The following is a 27174-nucleotide window of genomic DNA, read 5'->3' on the forward strand; positions in this document are numbered from 1 at the left end:
TCACGGCTCAGTTGTATTGATCCGTTACATGAAGAAAGAATAAAAAACCCAGCGCTGCGTATAAAGGGGGAGAGAGAGTGAATGTGAGAAAGACAAGGACCACTGAGAGAGAGCTTAACAAAAGGAGAAAGAATAAGCGTTAACGGCACGACCAAAGAGATGGATAGCGAGAGAAGGTAAAGAGGTGAAAAAAAGCAGTGAAAAAATAGAGAATGCAGAAATGTAGGTAGAGACAATAGGCCTTACGCAAGAACATTTTTGTACTATTCTAAATCCCTTTTATCAGCAGTGTAAAACACAGGTGTTCAGATTCAGCAAATTCTTTAGGCTGCAAACAATGTAAGAACTATTTTCATTTTTTATCATGCAGACTGAATACCGCCAGTTCTAAAGTGTGCATTCCTTCGCTAGCAAATTAGGTGCCCTATAAAGGTGCCTACATGACTACTACATATGCTTTTACTTGTGCAAAAACGAGAGTAAAAAAGGGGAACTTAAAGGAGAATTCCAGTTTATTCCAACCTGGCACGGTTCCTATTGATGCGTCTCTGATTGTCATGCTAACTTCTTGAAATCTGTTTCCACATCTGCAGTGAGAATGTACACACCTCATGCATAATGTAGACCAGCATACGCATTTCTAGAGCTATGTCAGAGTGCTGACATAATGAGGAGGAGATTTAATATGAGACAGAATGCAAATAATCAAAACATTGTGCTGTACGGTAATTTATAACAGGCCAATCAAAGCTGCACTTAAGATTGAACTATTTTGTGCGCTAAATTTCAGCGCATTTCCTTTAGTCGGCAGGCGCATCCCCTCTAATGCATCCCTTCATGTTAGTGACAGGGTTTAGAAAGGAGGTGACAGAAAAACACTGCAACAGGAAAAGATGGGAGAGACCGAGATCGAACATACAAAAGGACAACACCGAGAGAGAGGAAATGACAGACAGAGGAGGGAGAAATTTAATGGGTTTGACAGGACAAAAGAAGAGAGCAAGAGATGTTGAATGAAGGAGGTCACAGGAACAGTGAGGGGAGAAATGGAAAAGTAAAAACGTACAGACATGAACCACGGAAATCACGGTTTCCTGACGTTATCGTGTTCAGTTGGCCTCATCGAAATTGTCTTCGAATAGTTTTTATTTTGATTAAAAGTGAGACAGAAGCACGTCACCAGCATTTTCACCTTAAGATGCAATAATCCCTATTTTTATACCAACAGTTGATCAAATTATGTGCTGTTCCTCATGCTGTTCTTCGTATAGTGTTCCATCGCTTCTTGATGTTATCCCTCGTCTACAAATGTTTCATCTTCCAAAGTTTAACTAGCGTTGCATGACTCTACAGATAGCCCCGTGTTTCCCATGATGCACCACTCTCTCAATAAACCCTTAAATACCTGGCAGGCTTCAATCATTTTGATGCTGATTTATTGGTCCTGCACTGATTTAAACCAAATCAAATGAGAGCTTTGGAGACTTGAGCGAACATAGAGACACACCTTCGTAGTCCCAGTGGTTCTTCCTGATAGAGTCGTTGTCGGAGCTGGACGGCGGCCTGGCGGGAAGGTTGGGGGCCACGCTGCACACCACTGGCCCATGCGTCTTTGGAGATACGCCTCCCGACGAACCGATCTGGCTACGTGGCCGTAGCGACCTGAACGGCGTGTGGTCGTGGTCGCTGGCTCGGCCGACCAACGAATTCAGCTCAATGGGGTTGACTTCTTCAGAGTTTGCTTTGAGGCTCTTGGCCAGGTTGGGCTGGAAGTAGCTGTGGGAGACAAAAGAGACATGTTTAGTCCTGTTTAGACGCAGGGTATGTATCATTGATGGTTTTATCACTCCGGTAAAGTCATTCAGGTCACTGGTGATGTTCTTCATGCATGTGTTCACATAAAACAGAAAAGACTATGGGATATACATTTTGTTTGTCATAAGATTATGCTGTACATCAAGGTTGAACAAAAGACTAAAGTAATAGTGTAACATTATTAGTATAATACTGTACTGTTTTTACTGTCCATATGTGGAGTGCACAATTCATATATGTATCAACATAGCATACTACTTTTACAATGTATATATTGTGATATCTAATACATGTATTTTTGATTTACTTTTTTTTACCAGGCCGATGGTGTGCTAATGCACTGAAATTTCGCTCAGATGTGCACTAATTAGTGTATGTTATGAATGACAACAAAGTGGCTGTTCGATTCTATAATATATATTTAAAGGCAAACCTGCCTTTTAAGTCAAACTTTTGATTGATTTGACAGCTTTTATTTATTACTCTTTTGATTTCTGTATTTATTTACATATGTCAGTCTATTAATGTATGGTTTCTTACTTCATTTTTATCATTTATTATTCTGTTATATGTATATACAATACTGTATTTTATGTATTTATTTTTATTTCTATCCATCTGTTAGATATTTTATTTCATTCATTTTATTTTATCTATTGATCTCGCTTATTTTATGTCATTATATGCCATCTAGTGTTTCCTCATTGCACGTAATAAATAGAACAGAGTTTCCTCAGTTCCTCAATCACTGTGTTTTGGAGTGCTTTATTGATAACTTGACCGTGTGGGTTGTTTGTTCCGGTTTTTTGCATTTTTTTGAACAAAAGTGCTATATAAATAAATTCTGACTGATATTCTGATATTAGGCTTATCAACATGGAGGACAGGGTTGATCAGGATCTAATGGCAAATCATATCAGACAGGTGAGCGTTCATTATTGAGTAGCAGAAATCTTCAGGCTGAGTCTTAAACTCCATTGCAGCTATCCATATTGTTTTTCCGTAGAAGTCTGAGCCGTTTTCACAATTAAAAAAAAAATTGTTGTGGAGATTTTTTTGGTTTCAGAAGCATTCCTTTCTTTTTGTGTTTTTGCATTTTAGGTATCACATTTGAAGACGTTAATGAAAACTTAAGTTAAATTTAAAAAAATCCTCTCAATTTTCCCAGGCAACCCAGTTTAATCCCTCCAAAACAGCTGGAAACGAACCAGATTTGAAGTTTTTTTTTTTTTGTGCACAATTTCAAAATTCCTGCAACAGTTATGTGGAAACACAGCTACAGTCTCAGAGCAGGGTATCTGCAGTAGTAGCCTGATTATTGCTAATCAAATCTCTGTGCCGATACATTAATGTGACTGCATGAAGTTCAGACTTGTTCAAAGCGATACCTAATAAAGAAAAGTGACCAGGGGGCTCATTCAGACATGGAGCCAACACCTTCCCATACTGTCTACATAATGGAAAGGAGGACAAGTCTGTCTCTTTTTTGTTGTTCTTTTTGAGAAGAGTTCTTTATCTGTGGACCGGCTGGACATGACTCCAAATGGGTAATAATGTTGCTAACACTAATACAGTATGTTCGGGCTGTGTGCACGTCAGGAAGTTTTGTACATTTTCTGCCCTGTGGTATGTTGTATGTGGTATGTAAGTGGATGTTTGGGCAGATGTAGGGTGAACAGATCAATTCTGAGCCTGGTCTAGTGTTGCAAAAAAAACATCTTTGCAAGAGAAAGTGTTTCTCCTCAAGTGCCTCTACAACTTCGCAGATGTATAATTGAAGAAATTCCATTACTGCTGGGATCAGATTCCCCTCCAGCCACTTCGTGTTCCAGGTCAGCTACCTCCCCTCAGTCTTTATTAAATGCACATTTAATTCTGAACTTCAGAACAGTACACGGTGCAAAAAGTCAAGAAAGCTGTTGTAACACTTGATTTGTTAGCTTTTCAACATATTATAATAGAAGCAGCTGGTAAACATGGGACTTTTACAGTCATTACGGTCTGACGGCTAAAGCATCATATCGTTCCATCATATGTTTTTATTATAGTGTAAAAAAAAAAAAAAGATCCTGGACTTATGGGATATCATCAGGATTTACTGTAGACACAAAAATTCCCTCTTACCCATTGGAGTCCTGCACACAGACAGGTTTTTTCTTCTTCTGCTGAACATATCGTTTCCTGATGCAAACGAAGACACCGACCAATAAGAGCAATCCAAGCACACTGGCTCCGATCTCAATGATTTCCACATAGCCAATCACCTCAGGAGACACCTGACGAATGGACAGCACGAGTTTAGAATGACTTAAGACACCGGTGGAAGTTTAATGCTGTGAACAGAACTTTAAGATTTGCACCAAACCATTCCAATCCATTTGTTCTGACTGACCAGATGCTGCAGGTCACAGTGGATGGAGCCATCGGTGACTTTACAGTCAAACCCTCCAGGACACAGATTCGGTGAACAGACTTCAAACTCATTGTGGCACCTGAACGATTAGAAGACAGATTTATGTTGAGTGTGTTTGCAGTGTTTAATGGTTCAGTCCATGAAGGCTCAGTTGCTCCATCAGTAGCCCCACAAGGTCCCAAAAGCCATATTATTGTAATTTTTGGGCCTCTACTGGGGCAAAATGTCTTCCCTGAGGGTGACACCAAAGGAAATGCTGTTACATTAGTCAGATATCACAGACTCAGCCTGTCTACATTGTCAAAACCGCTTCGGCTTTAGTCCATTCTTTGTCTACCTCTGCTGTGCTGAGGTTCAGCGGAGCTTTGAGCTGAATAATAATGTCAGTATGCTAATGCCTTAACGCCCACAGTTATTGAAATGCATGATATGCATTAGATTGCAGACATCTAGAATGTGATTGTCATGGGTTTAGCATTGCAATATAATAAAGTTTGATATGTAACATTCTGCACATACAAATTCTTATGGATGTTAACTTGGAAACAATAATCAGGCAAACTCTGCATGGCCTCCAACAGAAAACCGTAATAGATTCGAAAAGAAATTCCACCACTTTAGGTGAAAAATTCCAGACAGGTGCATTTAAGATCTCCAAAGTAGGCAGAGCACGAGTGGGATGCATAAAATAGTTTTCAACCCCAATTACTTTTCACATTGTTTTCTAGAATAACTGATTAATAGTTTGGTGTATAAAATGTCACAAAATGTCACAAAATACCAGTTATTATATCCAAAAGCCTAAGATTGCTCACGAGTTGTTTTAGGCAAGGCAAGTTCATTTGTAAAGCACAATTCATACACAAGGCAATTCAAGGTGATTTACAATGGCAAAGAAATACAGTCATCGCAGAACTTCAAAATTAATCATGAAGATGATTTAAAAGTAGACATTAAAATCATAGAAATGAAACATAAAAGTGCATTAAAAGTCAAGAAAATCAACTGAGCATCTAAGAGAAAGCTGCAGTAAACAATCTGGTTTTCAGGCCTGATTTAAAGAGCCGACAGTTTGAGCAGACCTCAGGTGTTCAGGAAGTTTGTTCCACAGGTGAGGAGCAGAATAGCTGAATGCTGCTTCACTATTTTTGGTTCTGGTTCTGGGAACACACAGTAAACCTGTCTCTGATGACCTGAGGACTCTGGCTCCTTCATATGGAGATAATAAGTCCAGGATGTATTTTGGTCCAAGACCATTCAGTGCTTTGTAGACCAAGAGTAAGATTTTGAACTCTATCCTTTGACTAACAGGAAGCCAGTGCAGTGATTTGGTGTTATTTAGGACTCTGGCAGCAGCGTTCTGGATCAGCTGCTTGACTGATTTCTTGCTAAGACTTGTAAAGACACCATTACAATAATCTAACCTACTGAAAATAAATGCATGAACAAGTTTATCTGTGTCTTCTCTAGACAGGAAATCCTTGATTCTAGCAATGTTCTTACAACTTATTTAAATGAATTCATTATTAATCTACTAATCATTTGCAACTCCAGAGTTAAGAATGAGTTTTAAATTACCCTAAAGGTTGTGATTTTTTGTGTCAAGCTAGGCAGAAACGAAGTTATTCTTTATGGTAAACCAAAACATTATAATTTAAGTTTTGCCATTCCTGGAATTGTTGTGTCCATAAACCAAGAGTTTCCCTTTAAACAACTACTTTTAATGCCTGTGAGTACGCGAATGTGAACAAGGGCACCAAAGCAGCGCAAAGGCCGCCATCTTGGCCCTTGAGTGAAGGTTACATTTGGCTGATGATAATAAAATAATAATAATAATAATAATAATAATAAATTTCATTTATAAAGCGCTTTTCCAAAAACTCAAAGACGCTGTACATAAAATACAATAAGATAAAACAAAACTGTTAATTAAAATCAGTAGGTAGTAAAACAAGTTCAAGATAAAATACAGAATCACTTAAGGAAAGCAGATCTAAAAAGGTGAGTCTTTAAAAGGGATTTAAATGTGGTGAGGTTGGTGCAGTCACGGAGGGCATGGGGGAGTGAGTTCCAGAGTGCGGGGGCGGCGATGGCGAAGGCTCTGTCCCCCCAATGTCGCCGGCTGGTCCTGTGCGGGATGGAAAGGAGGCTTGTGTGGGAGGAACGGAGATTCCTGGGGGGGGTGTAGGGGAGGAGCAAATCGGTAAGGTAAGAGGGGGCAAGATTATGGATGGACTTGAAGGTGAGGAGAAGCAGTTTGTACTGGATGCGGTGTGAAATGGGGAGCCAATGGAGGTTCTGCAGGACGGGGGTGATATGGTCGTGAGAACAGGTTCGGGTGAGGAGTCGGGCAGCAGAGTTTTGAATGAGTTGAAGTTTATTGAGAACTTTGGAGGTGGAGCCGAAGAGAATGCTATTGCAGTAGTCAAGGCGGGAAGTGACGAAGGCATGAATGAGGGTTTCAGCGGCTGAGAAGGAGAGGAAGGGGCGGAGACGGGCGATGTTGCGGAGATGGAAATAGGCAGTTTTGGTGATCTGATTAATGTGGGGTTCAAAAGTGAGGTTGCTGTCAAATATCACACCGAGGTTGCGGATGTGAGCAGAAGGAGATAGGGTGGTGTTATCAATGGTAATGGGGGAGTGGGGAAATGGTGTGAGTGATTTAGGTCCAATAAAGATGAGATCAGTCTTGTCGCAGTTTAGCAGGAGAAAATTTTTCCTCATCCAGGATTTAATGTCGGCCAGGCAGCTGGAGAGAGAGGGGAGGGTGGTGGTGGCGGTGGTGTTGGTGGAGATGTAGAGTTGGATATCGTCGGCATAGCAATGGAAGTGTAGGTTGTGGCGGCGGATGATGTTGCCGAGGGGGAGGAGGTACAGGATAAAGAGGAGGGGGCCAAGGACTGATCCTTGAGGGACACCATGGGACAGGGGGGCGGTGGCGGATGTGCAGTTGTTGACCTTGATGAATTGTTGTCGATTTGTGAGATATGATGTGAACCAGGTGAGGGCGGTGCCGGTGATGTTAATGGAGGATTGAAGGCGGGACAGGAGGATGGAGTGATTGATTGTGTCAAATGCTGCAGAGAGGTCGAGAAGAATGAGGATGGTGACTTGTCCGGAGTCTGAGGAGAGGAGGAGATCGTTGGTGACCTTGAGGAGAGCGGTTTCAGTGCTGTGATGAGAGCGGAATCCGGATTGAAAGGTTTCATACAGGTTGTTGGAGGTGAGATGAGTTTTCAACTGGGCAGCGACGACACGTTCTAATGTTTTGGATAAGAAGGGGAGGTTGGAGATGGGCCGGAAGTTGTGAGGGGAGGTTGGATCCAAACCAGGTTTTTTGAGGATTGGGGAGACAGAGGCGAGCTTGAGGGGTGAGGGGACACAGCCAGTACTGAGGGAAGTGTTGATGATGTTAGAGATGAGGGGGGAGATAACAGGGAGGCAGTTTTTGAGGAGGTCAGTGGGGATGGGGTCCAGGCAGGATGTGGAGTTTTTAGTTCCAGTGATGAATTTGGGCAGGTCCAGGGGGGAAACGGGCGAGAAGTGGGCCAGGGGGGGAAAGTTCAGAGGGTTTGGTGGAGGAGAGGGGGGATCAAGTGAGGTGGGGGAGGTGACAAGGCTGCTGTGGATGGAGATGATTTTGTTATGGAAAAAAGAGAGGAATAGGTTGCACTTGTCGGTGGTGAACGAGTTTGAGACGGTGTCCGGGGGGGCAAGGAGTTTATTGACAGTTGAGAAGAGGGACTTGGGGTTGTTGGAGCTGGTATTGATCAGGTCAGAGTAGAAAGTGGACCGTGCGGATTTCAGGGCGTCTTTGTATTGTTGGAGGAAGTCGGAGTAGGCTTGGCGGTGAACTGTCAGGTTTGTTTTCTTGACAAGACGTTCCAGCTGTCGTTTATGGGCTTTCATGAGGTGGAGTTCGGGGGTGTACCATGGAGCAGAGTGGGAGAAAGTGACTAATTTGGATTTGAGGGGAGCAAGCTGATCAAGACAGGAAGAGAGAGTATGATTGTAGTGGTTGATGAGGTCAGTGGGGTTATTGATTGATGGGGGAGGGGAGATGGACAATGCAGTGGTCAGTGAGGCGGAGAATACAGAGGGGGAGAGTGATCTGGTGTTTCTAAAAAAGATTGTCCGTTTTTCCTTGGGCAGGGGGGTGGGGAGGCTGATGTCCATAGTTATTGCTAGGTGGTCAGAGATGGAGAGATGACAGCTGGAGATATTTAGGACTGTAAGACCAGAGGAGCAAACCAGATCGAGGATGTGTCCATGGTTGTGGGTGGGGAAATTGACATGCTGGGTGAGGTTGAGTGATTGTAGGAGGTCTAGGAAGTCAGAGGCAGATTTACTGTGAAGGTTGTCGATGTGAAAGTTGAAGTCACCAAGGATGAGGACTGACGGAGATGTAGCTAATAGCTGGGTGGCAAAGTGGGAAAAGTCAGGGAGAAATGAGGGGTTTGGTTTAGGTGGGCGGTAAATGATAGCAGTGACCATTGGGGTGTGACCGGGTAATTTAAAAACAAGGTGTTCAAAGGAGGGGGAGGCAGGGATGGAAAGTGGGATGGTTGTGAAGAGCTGTTTGTGGATGACTGCGATGCCGCCTCCTCGACCTTCTGGGCGGGGTGAGTTGAGGTACGTGTATCCGGAGGGAGTGGCTTGGTTGAGTGGGTAGAAGTCCAGTGGTTTGTGCCATGTTTCGGTTAGACAGAGGAAGTCCAGTTTATTGTCCAGGATGAATAATTGTAGAATGTGGCCTTTGCTGGTGACGGAGCGGGTGTTGAAGAGGGCAAAGTTCAGGTGAAGTGTGGATGTGTGATTAGGGGAGGGCTTCTGGGGACAAGGCTGTGAGGTCCGTGGAAGTGGGCGAAGGTTAGCAAAATGGCAGTTTCTGAGGGAGGGCTGCCGAGGTTGTCTGAAGCTGATGATGGTGGGGATTTGGCAGCTTGTTGAATTCTGGTAGAGCGGGGGTGACGGGCAGGGGGAGCCAGAGGGGGGAGGCAGTGGGTGTGCCTCGGCGCAGCCTTCCATCTTCCAGGCACAGGCACGGAACACCACCCCGAGGACATACTGGCAGAACTCTGATTGCTAAGTGCTGGTGCCGCGACACTGACAAAAAGCTATCATCTTGTTTTACATAAAACTGCCTGCGCTCATTTCCCAGGTGCTAAATTCCCTTGCTGTATTTCTCTGAAAGTATATTCCAACGGCACTTTTACAGAGCAAAAACTCAGCGGACATTTATTCATTTTTCCTGTGAGGGAGCAGCTTGAAAAGAGTTTTTGATTAACACAGTTGCCGTTTCTTTTTTGTTTATGTTTGACACCATTTGTCATGCAGATTATACTCCTCCTCCTATATGTGCTGCTGTCCACTGCACCAACTGATTACAGTACGTGGCATAGTAAAAACATATCTGCCTGTTTTTACAAATCACTCAGCAAACTCACACTTCCTGCAATTACGGTCCACCAGCGGTCATTTTTCATTCGCCAAGTAAATCAAAACCCCACCTGGAACATGCGTGCAATTCCACAGGCGGCTTTAATGAAAGGAAGAATATGCAAATGCAGCCGTAATTTTGTCATGCCGCCGCTGGTGGTGTGAGTGGAATACAACTAGCTGGTTTAAGAATGAGTGTGTATTTGACTGTGTGTGTGGAGTATGTAAGTCCAATCACATATACATGCAAATTCAAGGCCGTGCACGTCGTTTTTTAGAATGCCGGCGTGTATTTCAGTGCAAGTGACGCTGCATATAATGAGGGTTGTGTTGCGTTTAGCTGGCCTTGGTGGAATCATGATAATACCTCTGTGTATTTAATTACAAATTTGTGGGGGTGTGTGTCATCCGTTTGACCACAAGACATTTGGGAGGTTGCGGGTCTTCAACACTGATTACGTAAAACAGCTGAAAGAGCATGAATGGAAGCTCTGCCAAGCGAATTTTATTTAAAAAGACACGGTTAATCAATTGTAAATTGTTTAAGCTCTTATTTTATGATAAAGAATGCAATCATAAATAGAATCAAGTTGTTTTCATTTTGTTTCTTTACATATTTATTTCAGATTTAATGTAGCCAGCATTTTCACTTAAAGGTGCAGTCGTACCAATATTCTATATCAATAATTGATCAAACAAGAAAAGAACTCGGAGACTGCAGTACTCCACCAAGGCTGCTCAGTCACTGTATCATTGCCGATGGCTGAAATCTTGAAAAAATAATCACGGCAATATAGAATGCTGATATTTAATATAGAAGTACCTACAATCGAAATGACCGCGTGCTGAGCACAGGAGTGTGTTATGCATGTGTACGTTATGTATGGATACCGAATCGCATGACCTAAATATGTAGCAGACGGTGGAAATTGATGGGACTCGGAAACACCTCCACAATTTAATCAACTGTTCCTTGTATCATTTCCGATAGATAAATCCCAATAAGTCTGCAATAGTTGATTTTTAGTAGGATCACAATTATGTGATCATCAGCATACAGCTGATGTAGTATTCACTTGTTGTCATGGTTACAGTGACGTCGTGCCGCTATCTGGCAATGATACAGAAATCTTTAACAAATCCGTGGATCCAGACTATAAGCTGCATCACTGCCAAAATCTAATCACTTGGTCCTTGTGTCATTTCTGGCCTTCCCTGAAAATTTCATCCAAATCCGTTGATTTGTTTTTGAGTAATGTTGCTGACAGACAGACAGACGCTGATTGTCACATAACTCCACCGAGGAGTAATTATGTGTACCATGTTGTTCCTTGTAGTAGCACCACAGTTCTGCAGAGCTTTTTATCCTTTTTAAATAGCTGTATTTGCTCTTCACGCCTGCATCTCCGCCCTCATCAGTGTTCATAGTGGTCAGCCGCATGCTAAACTTTGACAGCAACATTGTAATTTATACTGAAAATGTACGTCAGCTTCAAACAGTGTTTACCATTCTCCTTGATTACTAAAAATCAGTGTAGGCCCTGAAAAAGCATAGGGGAGAGTGGCGAAGAGGTATCCATTAAACTCTCCCAGTATAGAGAAGGAGCACATGGGGTAATATGTTTAACACATTTTAGTTAACAAAACAGTTTTTTTGCAAACAGCATTAAAAGTCAGAAAACTTGTAAACAGTTTGGTGGAATAACCCTGATTTTCAATCACAGCTTTAATGCTCTCCACTGGTCTTTCACGTTGTTGTTGGGTGACTTTATGCCAATATTCAAGCAGCTCAGCTATGTTTGATGACTTGTGACCGTCCATCTTCCTCTTGATCACATTCCAAAGGTTTTCAGTGCAGTTCATGTCTTTAGATTGAGGTGTGAATGAGGTGGATTGATGAGAAATGAAGAATGAGGTGTGCTTGTGTTGGAAGTCAACAGACACTGGAATGGAATGGCCGTCATCCATGTAGAGATGCTTATTTCAGAAAGATCTGCAGTGGTCTCTCAACTTTTTTCAAACCTGTGTTCGTTAATAAATTAAAAATGAGGTGTGTGTGCACGTGTCTACCTTGCTTCAGCGTTGTTCAGCGAGCAGTTGCACATGTAACCTTGAGCCTTGGGAACACACACCCTGCCGTGGGGACACGACTGGGAGGCGCACGGGTTGTCGGCCAGCTCGCATCGGGCGCCGTGGAAGAGTCCCGCACACCTGCAGCGCAGCTCTGCACAGTAAATAAAACACACCCAGACATCTGAGACAAGAGCGACTGATCAAAGCCTCGGCGAGTTTCCCCTACAGGCAGAAAATAATCAAAGCAAAGGTCAACCTGATCTAGCCAGAAAACATTGGAGTGTGTTCGGTATTAAGAGGAAAAATCAGTCCTAAAAAAAATGCGAAGTTCTCAGCAACGCTTTTCTCCCTGTGAATAATTGAGAGGAAATGCATGACATAAAGTCCAGGAGGAGTGTAATAGCAGTTTCACTAAAACAGAATCACATCCTGTTGCCATAGAGAAGTTTTGTACAAAAGGAAAACAAACAAAACTAATAATTGGCCCACATATATTTTGAACTCTCACTTATCATCTAAACTTATTTAAAACTCCACACAGTACTGTCTTAATATTTCCACTGGAAGCACTGGTAGCACCAATGTTGTAAACTTTATGTTAGTTGAAACAGCACATGATGAACAGTTGTCATTGCATAACCTAGTTTTGCACTGGTGGTAGCATCGGACTCGATATTTGCAAAGCCTTTTCCTGGATGTTGTCTGCACAGGCTAAACTCCTCACTCTCTCAACATCTTCATATCAATACACAATATACTGTTAAATGCCTCACATGCAGGCTTCAGTAGATGCTGTTAGGCATTCAGACAGGTGTGTGACCAACAATTACCTTAAAAAGAGTGAAATGAGGTGTTTCAATGTCAGATTTACCAAGTTGAAAGTAAGTTATTGTACTTGCATGGACTTCGTAGGAGCTTCAGTAGAAATCAACTGGACTTCTCTTGTAGGTTCTTGAAGATGTTCCACCTTCGTCCAAGAGGCTTCTTCAGTTCCAACTGACTAATGGGGAGTTACAGAATGAATAGTGAATTAGCCATGTGAGCTGGAGTGACTATGTATTCTGCAACTCCTCAATAGTCAGTTAAAACTGAAGAAGCCTCTTGGATGAAGCGGAAACTTCTTCAAGAACCTACAAGAGAAGTCCAGCTGTTAACTACTGAAGCTCCTATGATTATCACGACCTGGATGACCGAGAATCTACACAGACTTACACGGACTGTTTTCTAAGAAGAGTTTTCTGTCAAATGTCAATATTTGATAATGTTCATTTAATTATGGGAAGCCAAAAGTCATGATTGTGATTAGTTTCCAATAAATTCTGCAGCCCCTGGCATTGTCTTACCCATTATGATTTAATAAAGTCCTTCTACTTTTTCACTAGGTCAGCCAGTATCTCTCTGCCTGCAGGGAGATACTGTCTCTTTATCACAGGAACAACCGACTGCTGCCAACTTTCTCTGTTAGGTTTTATCTACACGAGCACAAGTATATTTTATTTTTCTATTTTTTTATTTATTTATTTTTTTTTTACAGTCAATCATCTTCAGCTAACTGTAGGAAGCCAAATTTGTGATCTCTGTTAATAATGTTTGTTTAATTTTCCAGCCCCAGTGCAGTGTTCACCACTATGATTAAACATAGTGGACTACCTATTCTTCTTCACCAACTCAGTCAAATTTTCTCTGCCTGCACCTCCTCTCACTCAACTCATTTAACAGCAAAATGTTTCACACATCAGGTCAGACTTGAATAAAGGAGTGAAGAAATAAGTACGACTACCAGCCACATCACCTAATGCAGGAGCTACCTTCCCAGAAATGCAACCACGCAATAATTTAACTCTTAAAAAATGGCCGCATATGCAATGATTTTGGTTGCCGTATGAAGTCATCTACACTACAGTTCAAAGGTTTGGGGTCACCCAGATACATTTCACACTTTTATCCATGTACTAACATAACTGCACAAGGGTTTTCTAGTCATCAATTAGCCTTTCAACACCATTAGCTAACACAATGTAGCATTAGAACACAGGAGTGATGGTTGCTGGAAATGTTCCTCTGTACCTCTATGGAGATATTCCATTAAAAATCAACTGTTTCCAGCTAGAATAATCATTTACCACATTAACAATGTCTAGACTGGATTTCTGATTACTGTAATGTTATTTTCATTGAAAAAAACTGCTTTTCTTTCAATAATGAGAACATTTCTAAGTGACCCCAAACTTTTGAACAGTAGTGTATGCCAATGGTCTGCTTGATTTTTGACTCTTGCTGGATGACCTATGGCTTGTTTCCAGTCATTGTTGTGATCAGTTTCAGTCTGGAGTTTTACCAACAACTTTTTTAACCACATCCTATGTTTACGCCCCGCGAGGATGCTTAAGCCTGCTCCATTTCCTGGCAGAAAGCTCCAAAAGCTACCGGATAGACATTAAAGCTTACATTATTTTGTTGCGTCTCTTTTTGGTGCCGCCAATCTCATTTTAGAGGGACATGTTTCTTTGACATAATAAAGCAGTATCTAAAAAGGCCTAAAGGAATACACACACACAAAGAAAAAAAAAACAAGCTCAACCCTGCTGTTTTCTCCTGTCTTGTTATTTGCTTTGACTTTTTACTTTCTCAGGAAGCAAACAAAATTGAAGCCTCAGATACACCGTTGGGGAATGACTACACATTCTGCAGTAAAAAGAACCATCCACTGTCTGCATTGTTGTTTACCGCCTGTCTGGTTGTATTTCCTTGACCTGGAAGGATGTTTTGAGAAAGAACATGCATTTGTAGTTCCAGACTGAGTTCTGTGCCTGAAGCGTAACTGAAATGCGATTTGACGTGATGATGAATAAAACCCGAGAAAAGTAATACCTTGCTGTGACCCTCTGTCCTCAGAGCCACAGCAGATATTTTGTACAAATGGGGGAATAAGAAATTATGCAGCTCAGTGACCTAACAGGTAAACCCGCAGTACAGAAATAACATCAGGCGGAGAGTTTCGATATCAGCTTTAGGGTTCTTTTGTTTACACTGTTCTTCCAAAGCACAGAGATTTCTATCTCTTCAGCTTCATGTTTGGTTTCATATCCACCCTGCTAGAAAGAGACGAACATATTGCCTGCACTCTGGGCCACAGTTTCACAGAGACTCGTGAGAAAAATATTTAAAAGCTCCTGGTCTTTTATCTGTAAAATTGCAGGTGTGCTTATCAGCTGCTATACTGGTAAAGAATAAGTCAAACATCCTCTTTTGTGATGCACAATGCAACAAACAAGACATTGCAAGCCTCTCTGACATCATTTTATTTTTATCTTGTATGCTTTGTGAAGAACTGATGCACTGGTCCAATTAATGATAACCTAAAATGGTTATAAGAAAGCATGTCACACAAATGGGCCAAAGAGTCAGATAAGGATTTCAGGCCAAACACATCTTGAACAGCTGAGTTTTAACTGACTGAAAGAATTTTGCACAACATTAAATACAAAAAAACCCCAAAACTGCAACGCATTCTACTTCTGCATCTAATAATAAGAACAGCTATGGAGGAGTTTGAGGCAGTGTATTACAGTGAAGAAACCAAAACCGACATTTTTCATATATCTTGCAGCTTGTTGCCCAAAGAATTTCATCAGCAATTGTCTAAAAACGAAAAGAGGTTTGAGTATTTGTTGGGTCGAATGGTGGATGAATGCATGAGTGTTGGAGGCAGCATGCCGACGTATGTGGTCCAAATAAACTCCACTGTGTGGGTTCATGGTAATGAAGGAACGTGTCATCCACAGCGAGGCTTACTAATCTGTTTTTTTTTTTTTTTTTTAGTAGTTTTTGGTAAAACAACAGAGCCTCGTGGCACAAAGGAATGAGATATATCAGGCTGTGGAAACACAGACAACAGTTTGTTAGTAGTAGCGGCTCATTATTAGTTTCGGCCTTGTCATACGAGTTTGTTGCAGCGTGACAGCTGACGAAAGATGCACACTCATTTCGACCTCGATGCCGCCTGCTAGCCCGGGTCTGTGTTTTTTAATAGAACAAAGCTGCTGGAGGGTTTTTTTTGGATCATCAAGTGTGGGCTCGGAGCTGTCACCACTTTTTATCACATATAAGAAACCAGTGCTGGTTTAAACAGAAAGTTAGCAAAAGACTGTTCTTTTTTCTCTACTGCTTTTAATTAATGTGCTGCTTTTGCATATTCTACAAGTTGTTTTATTGATTTGGTGTTTTTTAGGCTGATTGTTTTTCCACCTCTTTTAAATATTAATAATGCAATATGTAAAGCACTTTGGACTCCCTCTGTCTATGAAATGAGTTAATGAGTTGTCGTCTGGAAAACTTAATTATATTTCTAATGCTAAACCAGTCAGTTTGATCCTTCAGGGATAAAATTATCTTAAGTAAGCAAGTCTGCCCTTTTGGTTTCATTACCTACGCCGTGGATCATCAGATGATTGTGTTGATCTGTTCAGGACAATTTTTAAATTAATTTAACTAAGCTGTTTTTTTTGGGGGGTTTCTTACACCTAAATGTAATCTAATATTAAGTCTTTACACTCTAGGAGTAATCTGTGTTATAGTTAAAAAATCTAGGTTATGGTTTTATATGAGGAAAACTAAATGCACAGCTGTTGTTTTTGAACTGTTTCTAGATGTTGTTTTTATTTCTGCAGATGACCCTAAATGTTGATGGGAAATTATACAGACCTTTAGGTCAAATGGATGCTCTTCTGCGAGTGTGTACATGAATCACTGCGTATTTTCTTTAACTGAACACATCCAAAGTCTGATTCTAGCCCACAGAGAAAAAAGGACAACATGTAGTGGATAGTTTCCTGTTACTGCTTTCAAAGTAGCTCTGTGATTATTTGTCTAACAGGCAATGAGTGAATCTCTTGGGTAAAAAAACAAACTGGTTCTGTTAGTATGCACGACCGTTTAAAAGTTTAGTGTCACCCAGGCAATTCCATGTTTTCCACGAAAGCTCCCACTTTTCTCCATGTGCTAACATAACTGCACAAAGGTTTTCTAATCATCAATGAGCCTTTCAACACCATTAGCTAACACAATGTAGCATTAGAACACAGGAGTGATGGTTGCTGGAAATGTTCCTCTGTACCTCTATGGAGATATTCCATTAAAAATCAGCTGTTTCCAGCTAGAATAGTCATTTACCACATTAACAATGTCTAGACTGTATTTAAGATTCATTTAATGTTATATTCATTGAAAAAAAACTGCTTTTCTTTCAAACATAAGGACATTTCTAAGTGACCCCTAAACTTTTGAAAGGTAGTGTAAATTGAGAAAATAAACCAAAAAAGTCACATTTTCATTTGCTCACCTCCCGTAACGTCTTCCTCGCAGAAACCTCCGTTCTGGCAGGGGTTGCTGTCGCAGGCTCCTGTCCTGCTGCAGCACTGGTAAACCCCAAACACCCTCCTGCTCCCCAAGCCCATCCAGTCCGCCGTGTCACCCACCCTAATGGGCTCCCCGTTGAGCTGCAGGCCTTCAAGGCAGCCGGTGAAGTTTTGTAGATTCTGCTGGGCCTCTGAAGTTGGGTCATGGGTGAGCGAAGCGAAGAGCAAAGCTCCATGGGATCGCATCATCCGGCACGGCTCGGTCAGGGCGATGGAGGCCGAATGCTGCTGGTCCAGGATCAGCCTCAGGGAGGTTGAGTTGACCTCCAGCAGGACGTGGTGCCAGTGGCCGTTTGACACCGGTTCAGATCTGAGCAGCAAAGAGCCGGGGGAGGTGTTTCCACAGCTGTATCTAAACTGCAGCTCTCCACTGGTCAGCTGAGGAGGGAAAACAAGCAAGAATCCCTCAATGATGAGCAAAACTTATTTTTATTTACTAGAAGAAATAAAGAAGTCCCCAGTCAAGTTATGACTTAATGAATAATCTGAAGTCTCTCACCTTTTGTAAACTGTTTTGTCATTAGAATAGTAGGAGAGTGGGGAAAATTAAGGACAAGGAAGTGTTTAAAAATCGTAACTTTAACAAATTTGATATTCAGTCTGTTTTTGAAAAAGTCAGAGGAATCCCTCAGATAATACTGTACTATAACACTCTATCAGTCATAAAAATACCACTAACAATAACTGCTGACATTATTTATATGTCATTCCGCTGTAATGACACTGCAATCTATTACCGTCAAGTAATAAATGTTCCGCATTGTTGTCCACCTTTAGTGTAGGTCTGAGACTTTTTATTGAGATAAATGAAGCTGACACCTTTGGGTTTAAAAATAAACAAGCAACACGTCTTTCTTTTCAAAGGCCAAAACTATTGGCGTGTTACCAGGAACTCAAAGTTTAGTTGACATTTTACATCTGGCAGTTGACATTTAATGTTTAAGACTTTGTAATTTCATGTTGTTGTGCTTGTTATATTGATTTGTATGTTCAATTCAAGCAGTTTTTATCGGTGTTATTACACTCCTAGATGAACTGATTTAGTGTTTCGTCGGAAGACAAAACACTAAATCTTGTAGCGACAAGTTGTTTAAAACCGGGCTAAATTTGTCATGGTTACATTTTTCAGCGTTTATTTATGAATTTCTTGGCATGAATGCTCTCCATGCCAAAAGCAGGTTTGAAAGACATGTTATCTTTAAAAAAAATCACCATTAATCAGAGATAGAAAGAATATCTGCAGAGTTCAACTTTTAACTGTGTGACATCTAGTTCCATCAAGAAAATGAACCGAATCCAAGCTTAGAATTTGAATCACATATTACACTCATTTAAGGAAGTTTTTAACCAAGATGACTGGATGTCGTGCAAATAACCAACTCAAAAGAACCAGAATTCCTTTGCAATGTGTTGCCGAAATTACAAATCTGGTAATTACGTGTCGAAAATTTGATCCAGCAAACTAACATCTTTCAAGCAGAAATGTGTTTCTAATTTATTCTTGTACGGACTTTATAGTTTTTTTTCTCCTTGGAGCTGCTGTAGCAGTGAACTTTCCCCACTGTGGGTTCAATAAAGTTTATCTTATCTTAAATTTATAACACAAACACACCACACATATAGCACACTTTACATTTAGCCTATGAAGCCTGCAGATGCTCAGAGGACATGTTATACCTTTGCTTTAGCTGTTAGGTTCCCATGTTTCTGCTGTTTCTCCTGTGCAGCACCGCGGCGCTCAGTCGTTCACATTTGCTCAGCATTTCATCAACAACAGCGGGAGCCTCTTTGTGTTTCTGCACGCTCAGCGTTCCCAAAAAGTAACGAGCCAGCAGCTTTTCCCTGCATCTTTTATCTATTCATGTTTCTTCATGTAAAGGAATGCTCCTCATATCTTCTCTATTAAATATACAGATGGAGTGTGTATTTTGCAAATTGCCAAGCGTCAGACGCTGAAGGCCGTGATGCATTATTGATACCGATCTTCTAGCCGCCGCTTCTTTTAAACACTGCAGGACGAAGAGCTCATCGCTTTGTTTTGCATGCTTATTTTGTTGGAATGTTTATTTTTTTCCACTTTCCTGACTGTGTTTCACCCATGAACAGGTTGTTCAGCATCTGTGCTATTCTCTGGGTGATTCTGCTTAGCTTTCTGTCTCTGCCAGAGGTTTCTGTTTGGTCTCCTGTGGCTGGAACAATGAAAAAAAACAAAACAAAACAAGAATGATTCATTTCGGAGGGATGGACCTGGATAATTCTTCTCATGGATAAATGACAGCACACAGGCCAAGGGGAGGGAAATGAGGGCTGCTCTGGCTTGGGCTTATCATGGGAAGATGCTGAAGCGCTGGCAGAGGAACAAGAGAAAAAAACCGTGTCGCGTGTCTTTTAATCTATTTTACATGACTTGGTGTGACTTCTGGTGTGATTTATAGTGGATATTTGAAGAGAGATAGCACAGTTTGACGCACTGAGGATTTTACTGTATCAGCACAGCCAATGTAGCGCGGGCACCATGTCAAGTTCAACTCCACAGAGACCAAAGCTCTACGGCATCACTGCTTCATGACTATAAATCACAGAGCCGCAGTTTCAACACTAGCGCTGCAAGCTTCCTGCAGGGAGCTCTAATGCGGCTGGGCAAAGTTCAGCATGCGACAGCGGCTGCAGTGTTCCGTTAGCATGTGATGTACGGTATACGGGAACCCACATACCGACAGTTATTGCGCTAAGTCAAGGCAGGAGGTGGCAAGGTTCCTCTGGAGTGATATAAGCTTCACTGATTGCGCTCTCTTGGTTTGTTGAACATAGTAAAACTGGGTAACATAGGAACAGCATTGCCATTTGGGGCTACATTTATATGCACACTAATAAGGCAAATCAGACCAACTGCATATTTGAATGCCCTTTTGCATTAATGGAGCTGGGAAGTCGTGCACTCTTGGGGGACGTCGTTGGGACTGTAAGAGACTAGCGACCCCTTGCGGTTGTAAGAACAGTTTCGTGAACAAATGGACAATCACAGACTTTAGGAGAAACAGTGAGAACTGGGAGCAACTTTTCCATTTAAGATTTCTATTTTTTAGTCAGAAAAAAACAAAGATTTTTCTACAGATGTTTGGATAAATCAGACTTAGAGGTGTCAGTCACCTCTAAGTTGATCTGACATTATTTCATCTGCAAACTGACCAGTTCTGATGCTTTCCATGTGGCATTTATGCACAAAAACAGTGAACTAAACTTAATTCAGTTGCAAATGTTTCCTAAAATTGAAAACAGCTAAACTGGGTGTTGATACAGTTGTCTTAAATGAAATAATATTAAATCGAATGACACAGAAATCAACACTGAGCATGATCTGCCCTCATACATTCTTGTTTATCTTATTTAAATAGTTAAACAAGAATTAAATTCTGTGCATCAGGTGCTAACTATTGTCATAATGTATTAAAAAAAAAAACATCGACACATAAAATACAGACTGGAGCTGATGGAAATGTCATTGGTTTTGCAGGTGTTTGACCTTAAACGTAAGTACTGGACATGTTTAATTCTGTAGATGATGCTATATTAATGTCCTATTAAAGTACAAGTAAAATATGTCATCTTATCCTGACGGAGACATGAATGTCTAAAGTTCCTCCCCAGTCATTTATTTAAGCCATAAAAGTCATTTCTGCGTATCAAAGTTACAAAACTAAAAGTTTTTACCATGAAAATAATCCCTGCCTGCCTTAAAATAGTTTAGTTGTAACTCTACACATCCCCAATTACTGCAGCTTGACCTCACCAGCTCACCCAATGAAGGTTTTGGAAATGGCAAATGAGAAGCGCAGGTTAATGGACACCATCCAGTCAAGAAAGGTTATGGTCACATCTTGAGAAACAATGAACTGTTGCGCTTACTTAATGAAGGCAGCATTAACGGGAAGGAAGTAAGGGGTAGGCAGAGGAAGATGTATGCAGACGATCTGCCCAAATGGACAGAGACTAAGAGAAAGAGTACAATCATTAAAAATTAGAAAGAAGCTCTATGACAGTGAACATGACCTCCTACCTTCATTTTGAGGAGACGGAACCTGAACCTGAATTTCTAAATCATTGAAATTTGCTAAAACAGGGTGTCTTGTCAACCCTGACAAGTGTCTGCTAAGTGAAATGTCTCAGGTCTTTGAGCAGTGATTTCTCCCTGCTCACTTGCCGAGATAAAAGCCTGAATTGACACATAAGTCAGTTTGTGTTACTACAACAAGCATGAGAATCGAGTGTTGGTCCACTGATTCTACACCAGCGTGCGTCCACATCTTTGTAACCGTGGAGTGTGCAAACCACTCCGCTGTCAGACCTAAGCTGTCACTCATCGAGGACAGTGTTTCCCTTCCGCTGACAAGTCACCTTTCCTTGGTCTACACAGTTTACCATGACAGCTTTTCATTCAAGCAGGCACAATTTCCATTTCAAAGGTGATGATTCAGAGGACAATGTGTGCAGACATAAAAAGGAATTAGCAGCGGCAAATAGGTCTGAACTTAAGTCAGTCTTCTTCTTCTCAGAGGTGCAGCGCATACTGATGAGATCTGACAGTTTGTAAGAAACTACTGCAATCCAAGGCGGCTCACGTCCCGAGGGGAATGAAGCGTGCAAATAGCGTCTTGTATCTCCAGGAGGGTTCTCTCAAGTCATCACAAAACCCAGGCAAGGGGTCCTCTCCGATGACCATGCTTAGGAATTCCTTTTGAAGCCATTTAGGCTCACAACGAATCAGGCAGGTTCTTGCGTGTGCAGAGCCGAGATCCAAAACCCAGGAGGTAGAACCTTGGGAAAGACTGAACGCTGCTTTTGAAGTTTTCTGAGAACCGGAATGATTGAATATTCAGCCTGAGAGCTCATGGATGTCACACAAATGAGAAGAGCCCACAAGGGGAAGCATCACGCAGCATATCAAGTCCATATCAAGCCTTTTTTTTGTTATCTGTTTTGAGAATTATTCATGTCTCTCAAAGAACACAGCAATTCATTATTCTCTTTCAATGTGCCCATTTAATATGGTACAGTAGACGTTGTATTGTAGCACCGAGATGATTCTTCCTTTCCCGTGACGATTCCACAAAAACTTGCCAATAAATCTTGAAGACAGCGAAGCTTTCACGAGTCCAACGCTTCCCTCTGTGTGCATTTCGAGGGAAAAGGGCAACATGTGGCCCACGTGCAGCGGCGGCAGGCATCGCAAACCTGAGTTAAAAGGGCACTGATGAGCTGATTACGCCGGAAAACAGCAGAATAATGAAGTAGACCTGCACCGCTGGCCTCCTAATCCAGTGTGGAACTTAAAATGTGTGCGGGTTGGGAATGTAGCGCCGCCTCTGATATTCAATCAGGCATTTAGCACATAAACACATGAGACAATCTGTCGCATGGAGATAACGGCAAGAAATGCCTGATGTGCTAAGATTCGGTGAGATAGAACCCGTGTCATAGGGACATTTATTACTCCGCCAAGGAACACAGAGCAATAAGTCCAAGCACTTTCTGGGTGATTATTTTCTCCTGTCACATTTTTACCCACTGTGGGCTCATTTTTAACTGGTATATAAAATCCTACACCTCTATGAGAACAGTTTTGTCACATGACTCTTGGTCACACAGTTAGTAATGGCTTCCTGTTTGTGCTGATGAGCGCAGACTTTTTGGCATTTACAGATTCTCTTCAAATTTTTAAATGATACATGGTCTAAAGTGACTTTAGTGAACTCTAACCCTGTGGAATTATGGACAAAACTGTGTGGAAACAAAGCACAGAGATGAACGCGGAGTTATGTGACAATCGGCGTATGTTTGTCTGTCTGTCTGTCTGTCTGTCTGCCAGCAACAGTCAAAAATGGATTTACGGATTTGGTTGAAATTTTCAGGGAAGGTCAGAAATGACACAAGGACCAAGTGATTAGATTTTGGCAGTGATGTGGCTTTTAGTCTGGATCCATGGATTTGTTCAAGATTTTCATATCACTGCGAGATAGCAACACAGTGTCACTGTAACCATGACAACAAGTGAACACTACTGCCTGCTGATGATCTCATGATTGTGATCCTACTACAAATTGACTGTTGTGGACTTATCAGGATTTATCCATCAGAAATGATACAAGGAACTATTGATTAAATTGTGGCTGTGATTCCGAGTCCCATCAATTCCTATCGAATGCTACATATTTAGGTCACGTGATTCAGTATCCGTACATAACGTACACATGCATAACACACGCCTGTGCTTAGCGCAAGGTCATTTTGTTTGTGGGTACATCTATATTATATGGCCACATTCAATGTTGTCATGATTTCTGATCATCGGTAACTAATAAATAAATGCTGCATTTCTTAAAAAAAAAAAAAAAAAAAAAGCTGCATTCCTGACAATGCCATATGGGGGGATTGAGCAGTGTTGGCGGAGTTCTACGCTCTCTGAAGGCTTTGCTTGTTTATTTTATTTATTCTAAATTATTGACTAAAAAGCTGAACAACAAACTCATGTCAACTTTAGCTGTCAGCTCAGTGGATATGAAAAGGCCCAGGACGCAGCTGGTATTTCACAGCGAAAGAAGGCCACATTGTCTCAAATGTCAGCGTTGCCACAACAGAACAAATTTAAATCGAGTTGATTTTGTTTGCCGAGTTTCAGCGTGTCAACAGGTGCTGTGTGATGCTGACGGAGTTGACCCAGATACGCAGCAGTGTCCTGCTATTCTGGGATTTTTGTGTTTGCAGTAAACACAGAAAAGGACAAACAGAGATTAGACGCCAAATGTAAGACGAAACGCTGAACACACATCAAACATTTCAAAACGCATGACACATTGCACCGATAACATGGCTGCTGGCACGGAGAAGCAAATAAAACATTGGTATTTAAGATGATAGTGTGCAAAGCTGAAGCCAAGCGTCGAGTCTTATTTGTGAATCTAAGCTGGAAACCTTCTGGAATGAAAAGCTTCACTTGTTGTCAGCATTCCCCAGTGAGAACTCCCTTAGATTAAATCAGCAGCTCCCCCATTTTATCATTCTGCTAGTAAATTAGTGTCAAACAACAATATTACACTAACAGCATCTGAAAATTAGGAAGAGATTTAATCTCTCCACCGCAGCAACACTAGAGGAGCGAAATAAATTAAGCCCCACCTCAGGGGAGAGCACAATAAATATTTACACTTCCCTGAAATGAATAAAAATAATGATTTTGTGGTTCCTTTAGCTGTAATTAAATTGCTGCTCGTCGGTTGCAGTTTAATCTCATTTTTGTCTTCCTGAGCTGCTGCGACGTTTCCAACCAAGACACAATGAGGTGCATTTCCCATGTGAACCCAACACTGACATGCATTTCGTTTCATTCCTGGTCTGACCTTGGACCGGTTTTAAATGAACGCTGCGGTAATGAATAGCACGACTTAATCAGCTGAAGATGTGAGCTAGCTGCTTATCCTGCAGGACGACATGTTTGGGTTTTCTGTGTGTTCAACATTCTGATTACTTCACCACCAGTATTTAGTTTTACTAAAGCATGTGCCACTTTAGAAGGGTTATATTCCAGAAATGGAGGACATTTAGGCTTCAAATTTTTTGAAAAATAAACCTCCTCTTTGACAATTTTCTGCTACATATTCATCAATATTAGGTAATAAACTATCAAAGACTTGATTGGCTCAGCTTACACATCAATGGTAGCATTTTTATTCCATGTTTTATTTGTTGTTTGCTAATCCTACTCTGATCACAGTAACAGGGTTGCTAATCCATGCTAATGTGATCTTTTTCTCAGCAGTAGAAGCTAGATATTTAACTAGCTGTTACTGCTGACCAAGAGGACAAACTGACTGATGGAAAACAGTCAAAAGAATTAGTCTGATCCTGATAATATGAGGTAGAGTCAGACATTCAGTCAAGGCTGACAATGTTCTGAAAATATAAAAAAACAGAATAGAAGACATAGCTTTGCTCTACCCGTTCATTTGGAAAACTGTTTGATGATGATGACGACAAAAACAAGACACAAAAGACAAAAATGAGACATAAAATGAGAAAAACAAGACCCAAAACAACAAAAACGAGACACAAAATGACAGAAATGAGACAGAAAAGACAAAAATGAGACACAAAATGACAGAAATGAGACAGAAATTGACAAAAACAAAACACAAAACTACAAAAACGAGACACAAAATGAGAAAAACGAGGCACGAAACGACAAAAACGTCATCAACAGGGCTGTCATGGGGCACATGTTTCATGCATAATAATTATTTAAAATATTATGTTGATTAAAAAAAAATTCCCACAATTACAAGAGACATCAATGAAAAAATAATACCAAAAAAAGGAGATTTAAATTTTATTTTAACAGGTGTATTTTAGATTCAATTTGGTCATCGGGGGGGTGGGACAAGATAAATTTTATTGCATATTTTATGGGGAACTCCAGATTTATTTGGCATTTTTTAAAACATTTTCAAATGTTCTTATTTCCTTTCCTATTTTTATTTTTTACATTTGGTCTCGGGACAAGTACATTTATACAACAAGTACATGTTTTAATATTTTTACATGGATTATTTGAAATTTGATGGGTGCAACATAAAATGTTCTCCAATTCTGGAAATACCCAGAAGCACATTTGTTTTCCTGTGTCCTACAATAGAGTACAGTGAACGGGACTTGGCACAGAAATGTCATGTGGCTACGAGCCAGATTCTGATTCAGCCTGATTGGTCCAAAGTAGCAATGCCATGCTGTAAAAAGGTCTATTATACTGAATGTAACAGCATCTATGTAATATAACTGTACTGAGTAGGCAGCAGCTGGTTGAGGAGGAGAATTTCTCAATGACATTATATTTGGCTGGACAGTGTATTCTACAACAGCAATTAATCATATTTTGTCAGCTGGTTTTTGTATGTAAAAATCCTGATCCTGAAGCAGAAAATGAAAAATGCTGAACTGGCTACACTACAGGACAGAGCAGTAACTGAGCAAATAAAACGAGGCTGCATCTGTCTGTTTATAAGCCATTATATGAAAGTCCTGTCTTCTGATTCTGTCTTTACATGCAGCGTTAGATAGATAAATACCTGTAAAGTTCCCCAGTCCTTGGTGCTGGCGGTGGACACCATGAGGCCCTGCTCCTGGTAAGTCTTGAACCTCAGGGACAGCCTGAAGTCCTGGCTGTCCTCGTCCATCCTGTGAAGATACTTCAGGTAGGACTTCCCGTCGAACCTCAGCGCCGACTCTGACAGACAGAAACAGAACAACAACCGACGGTGAATCATCCAAAAATGTAGAGAAGCACAATTCTGTCTAATGAAACATGAATGAAAACATGAACAGTCACGTATGATACATGAACACACACGAGTTCTGCTAATTTTACCTGAATCTATTTTATCTACACCTTAAAAAACCTTAAATAATTTGTGTCCTCTTCCGCCATTTCATTTAAACCATTTTTTTTCACTCATTCTGTATAATCTGTTTAAATATCCAATAGTTTTTCTGCTCTTTTCTTTGATTTCTCTTTTATTTTTTGGGGGCTTTTTATATGTTAGCTCCAGCTGCATATATAAAAAAAAAAGATAGAAAAAAAAATATCACATATCACGGCTCTAACTGCCTATATGTCAAAATTTGTATCTTGGATCTGTTAAGATCTCGGATTAAAGAAACAAAAAAAGATTTTCATAATTGATTGTACTGGGAAGAATGAGTGTTTTCTCCTGTTGCATCCATAAGACACTATGTGGACGCTGGATATCTCCAGCACTCCATCTTGCACATGCACTTTTTATTCTTCTTACCTTAACCTGCTGCTGTCTAAAATGATCTCCATCATGTACAGGACATGCACTTTTTTTTATCATTCTCACCTGTTAAACTTGAACTTGCTGCTATTTTTAGACATCCGCTATATAATTATAGTTGTCACTGTTTTCATTTATCTTATTTCTTAGTTTTAAGTGCTTGCTCTGGTGAGGA

At 40.9% G+C, this 27174-nt stretch overlaps 1 protein-coding gene across 2 annotated transcripts in view; it reads right to left on the reverse strand.

Moving 5' to 3' along the window:
* fat2 (FAT atypical cadherin 2) overlaps positions 1-27174 on the reverse strand; it is a 141257-nt gene that overhangs the window by 9729 nt on the left and 104354 nt on the right. The window contains exons 23-28 of one of the 2 annotated variants that reach the window (XM_023287815.3): positions 26274-26431; positions 17082-17535; positions 11738-11891; positions 4208-4307; positions 3940-4091; positions 1508-1776 (exon numbers count right to left, since the gene is read on the reverse strand). In XM_023287815.3, coding sequence (XP_023143583.2) covers positions 1508-1776; positions 3940-4091; positions 4208-4307; positions 11738-11891; positions 17082-17535; positions 26274-26431 — 1287 coding nt within the window. Of the gene's footprint in view, positions 1-1507; positions 1777-3939; positions 4092-4207; positions 4308-11737; positions 11892-12547; positions 12741-17081; positions 17536-26273; positions 26432-27174 lie in introns of those variants that run through there. The other variant, XM_055016282.1, reaches the window with a different exon arrangement.

The sequence above is a fragment of the Amphiprion ocellaris genome, chromosome 13 (genome assembly GCF_022539595.1).
Source record: "Amphiprion ocellaris isolate individual 3 ecotype Okinawa chromosome 13, ASM2253959v1, whole genome shotgun sequence".
NCBI classification, from domain to species: domain Eukaryota; kingdom Metazoa; phylum Chordata; class Actinopteri; family Pomacentridae; genus Amphiprion; species Amphiprion ocellaris.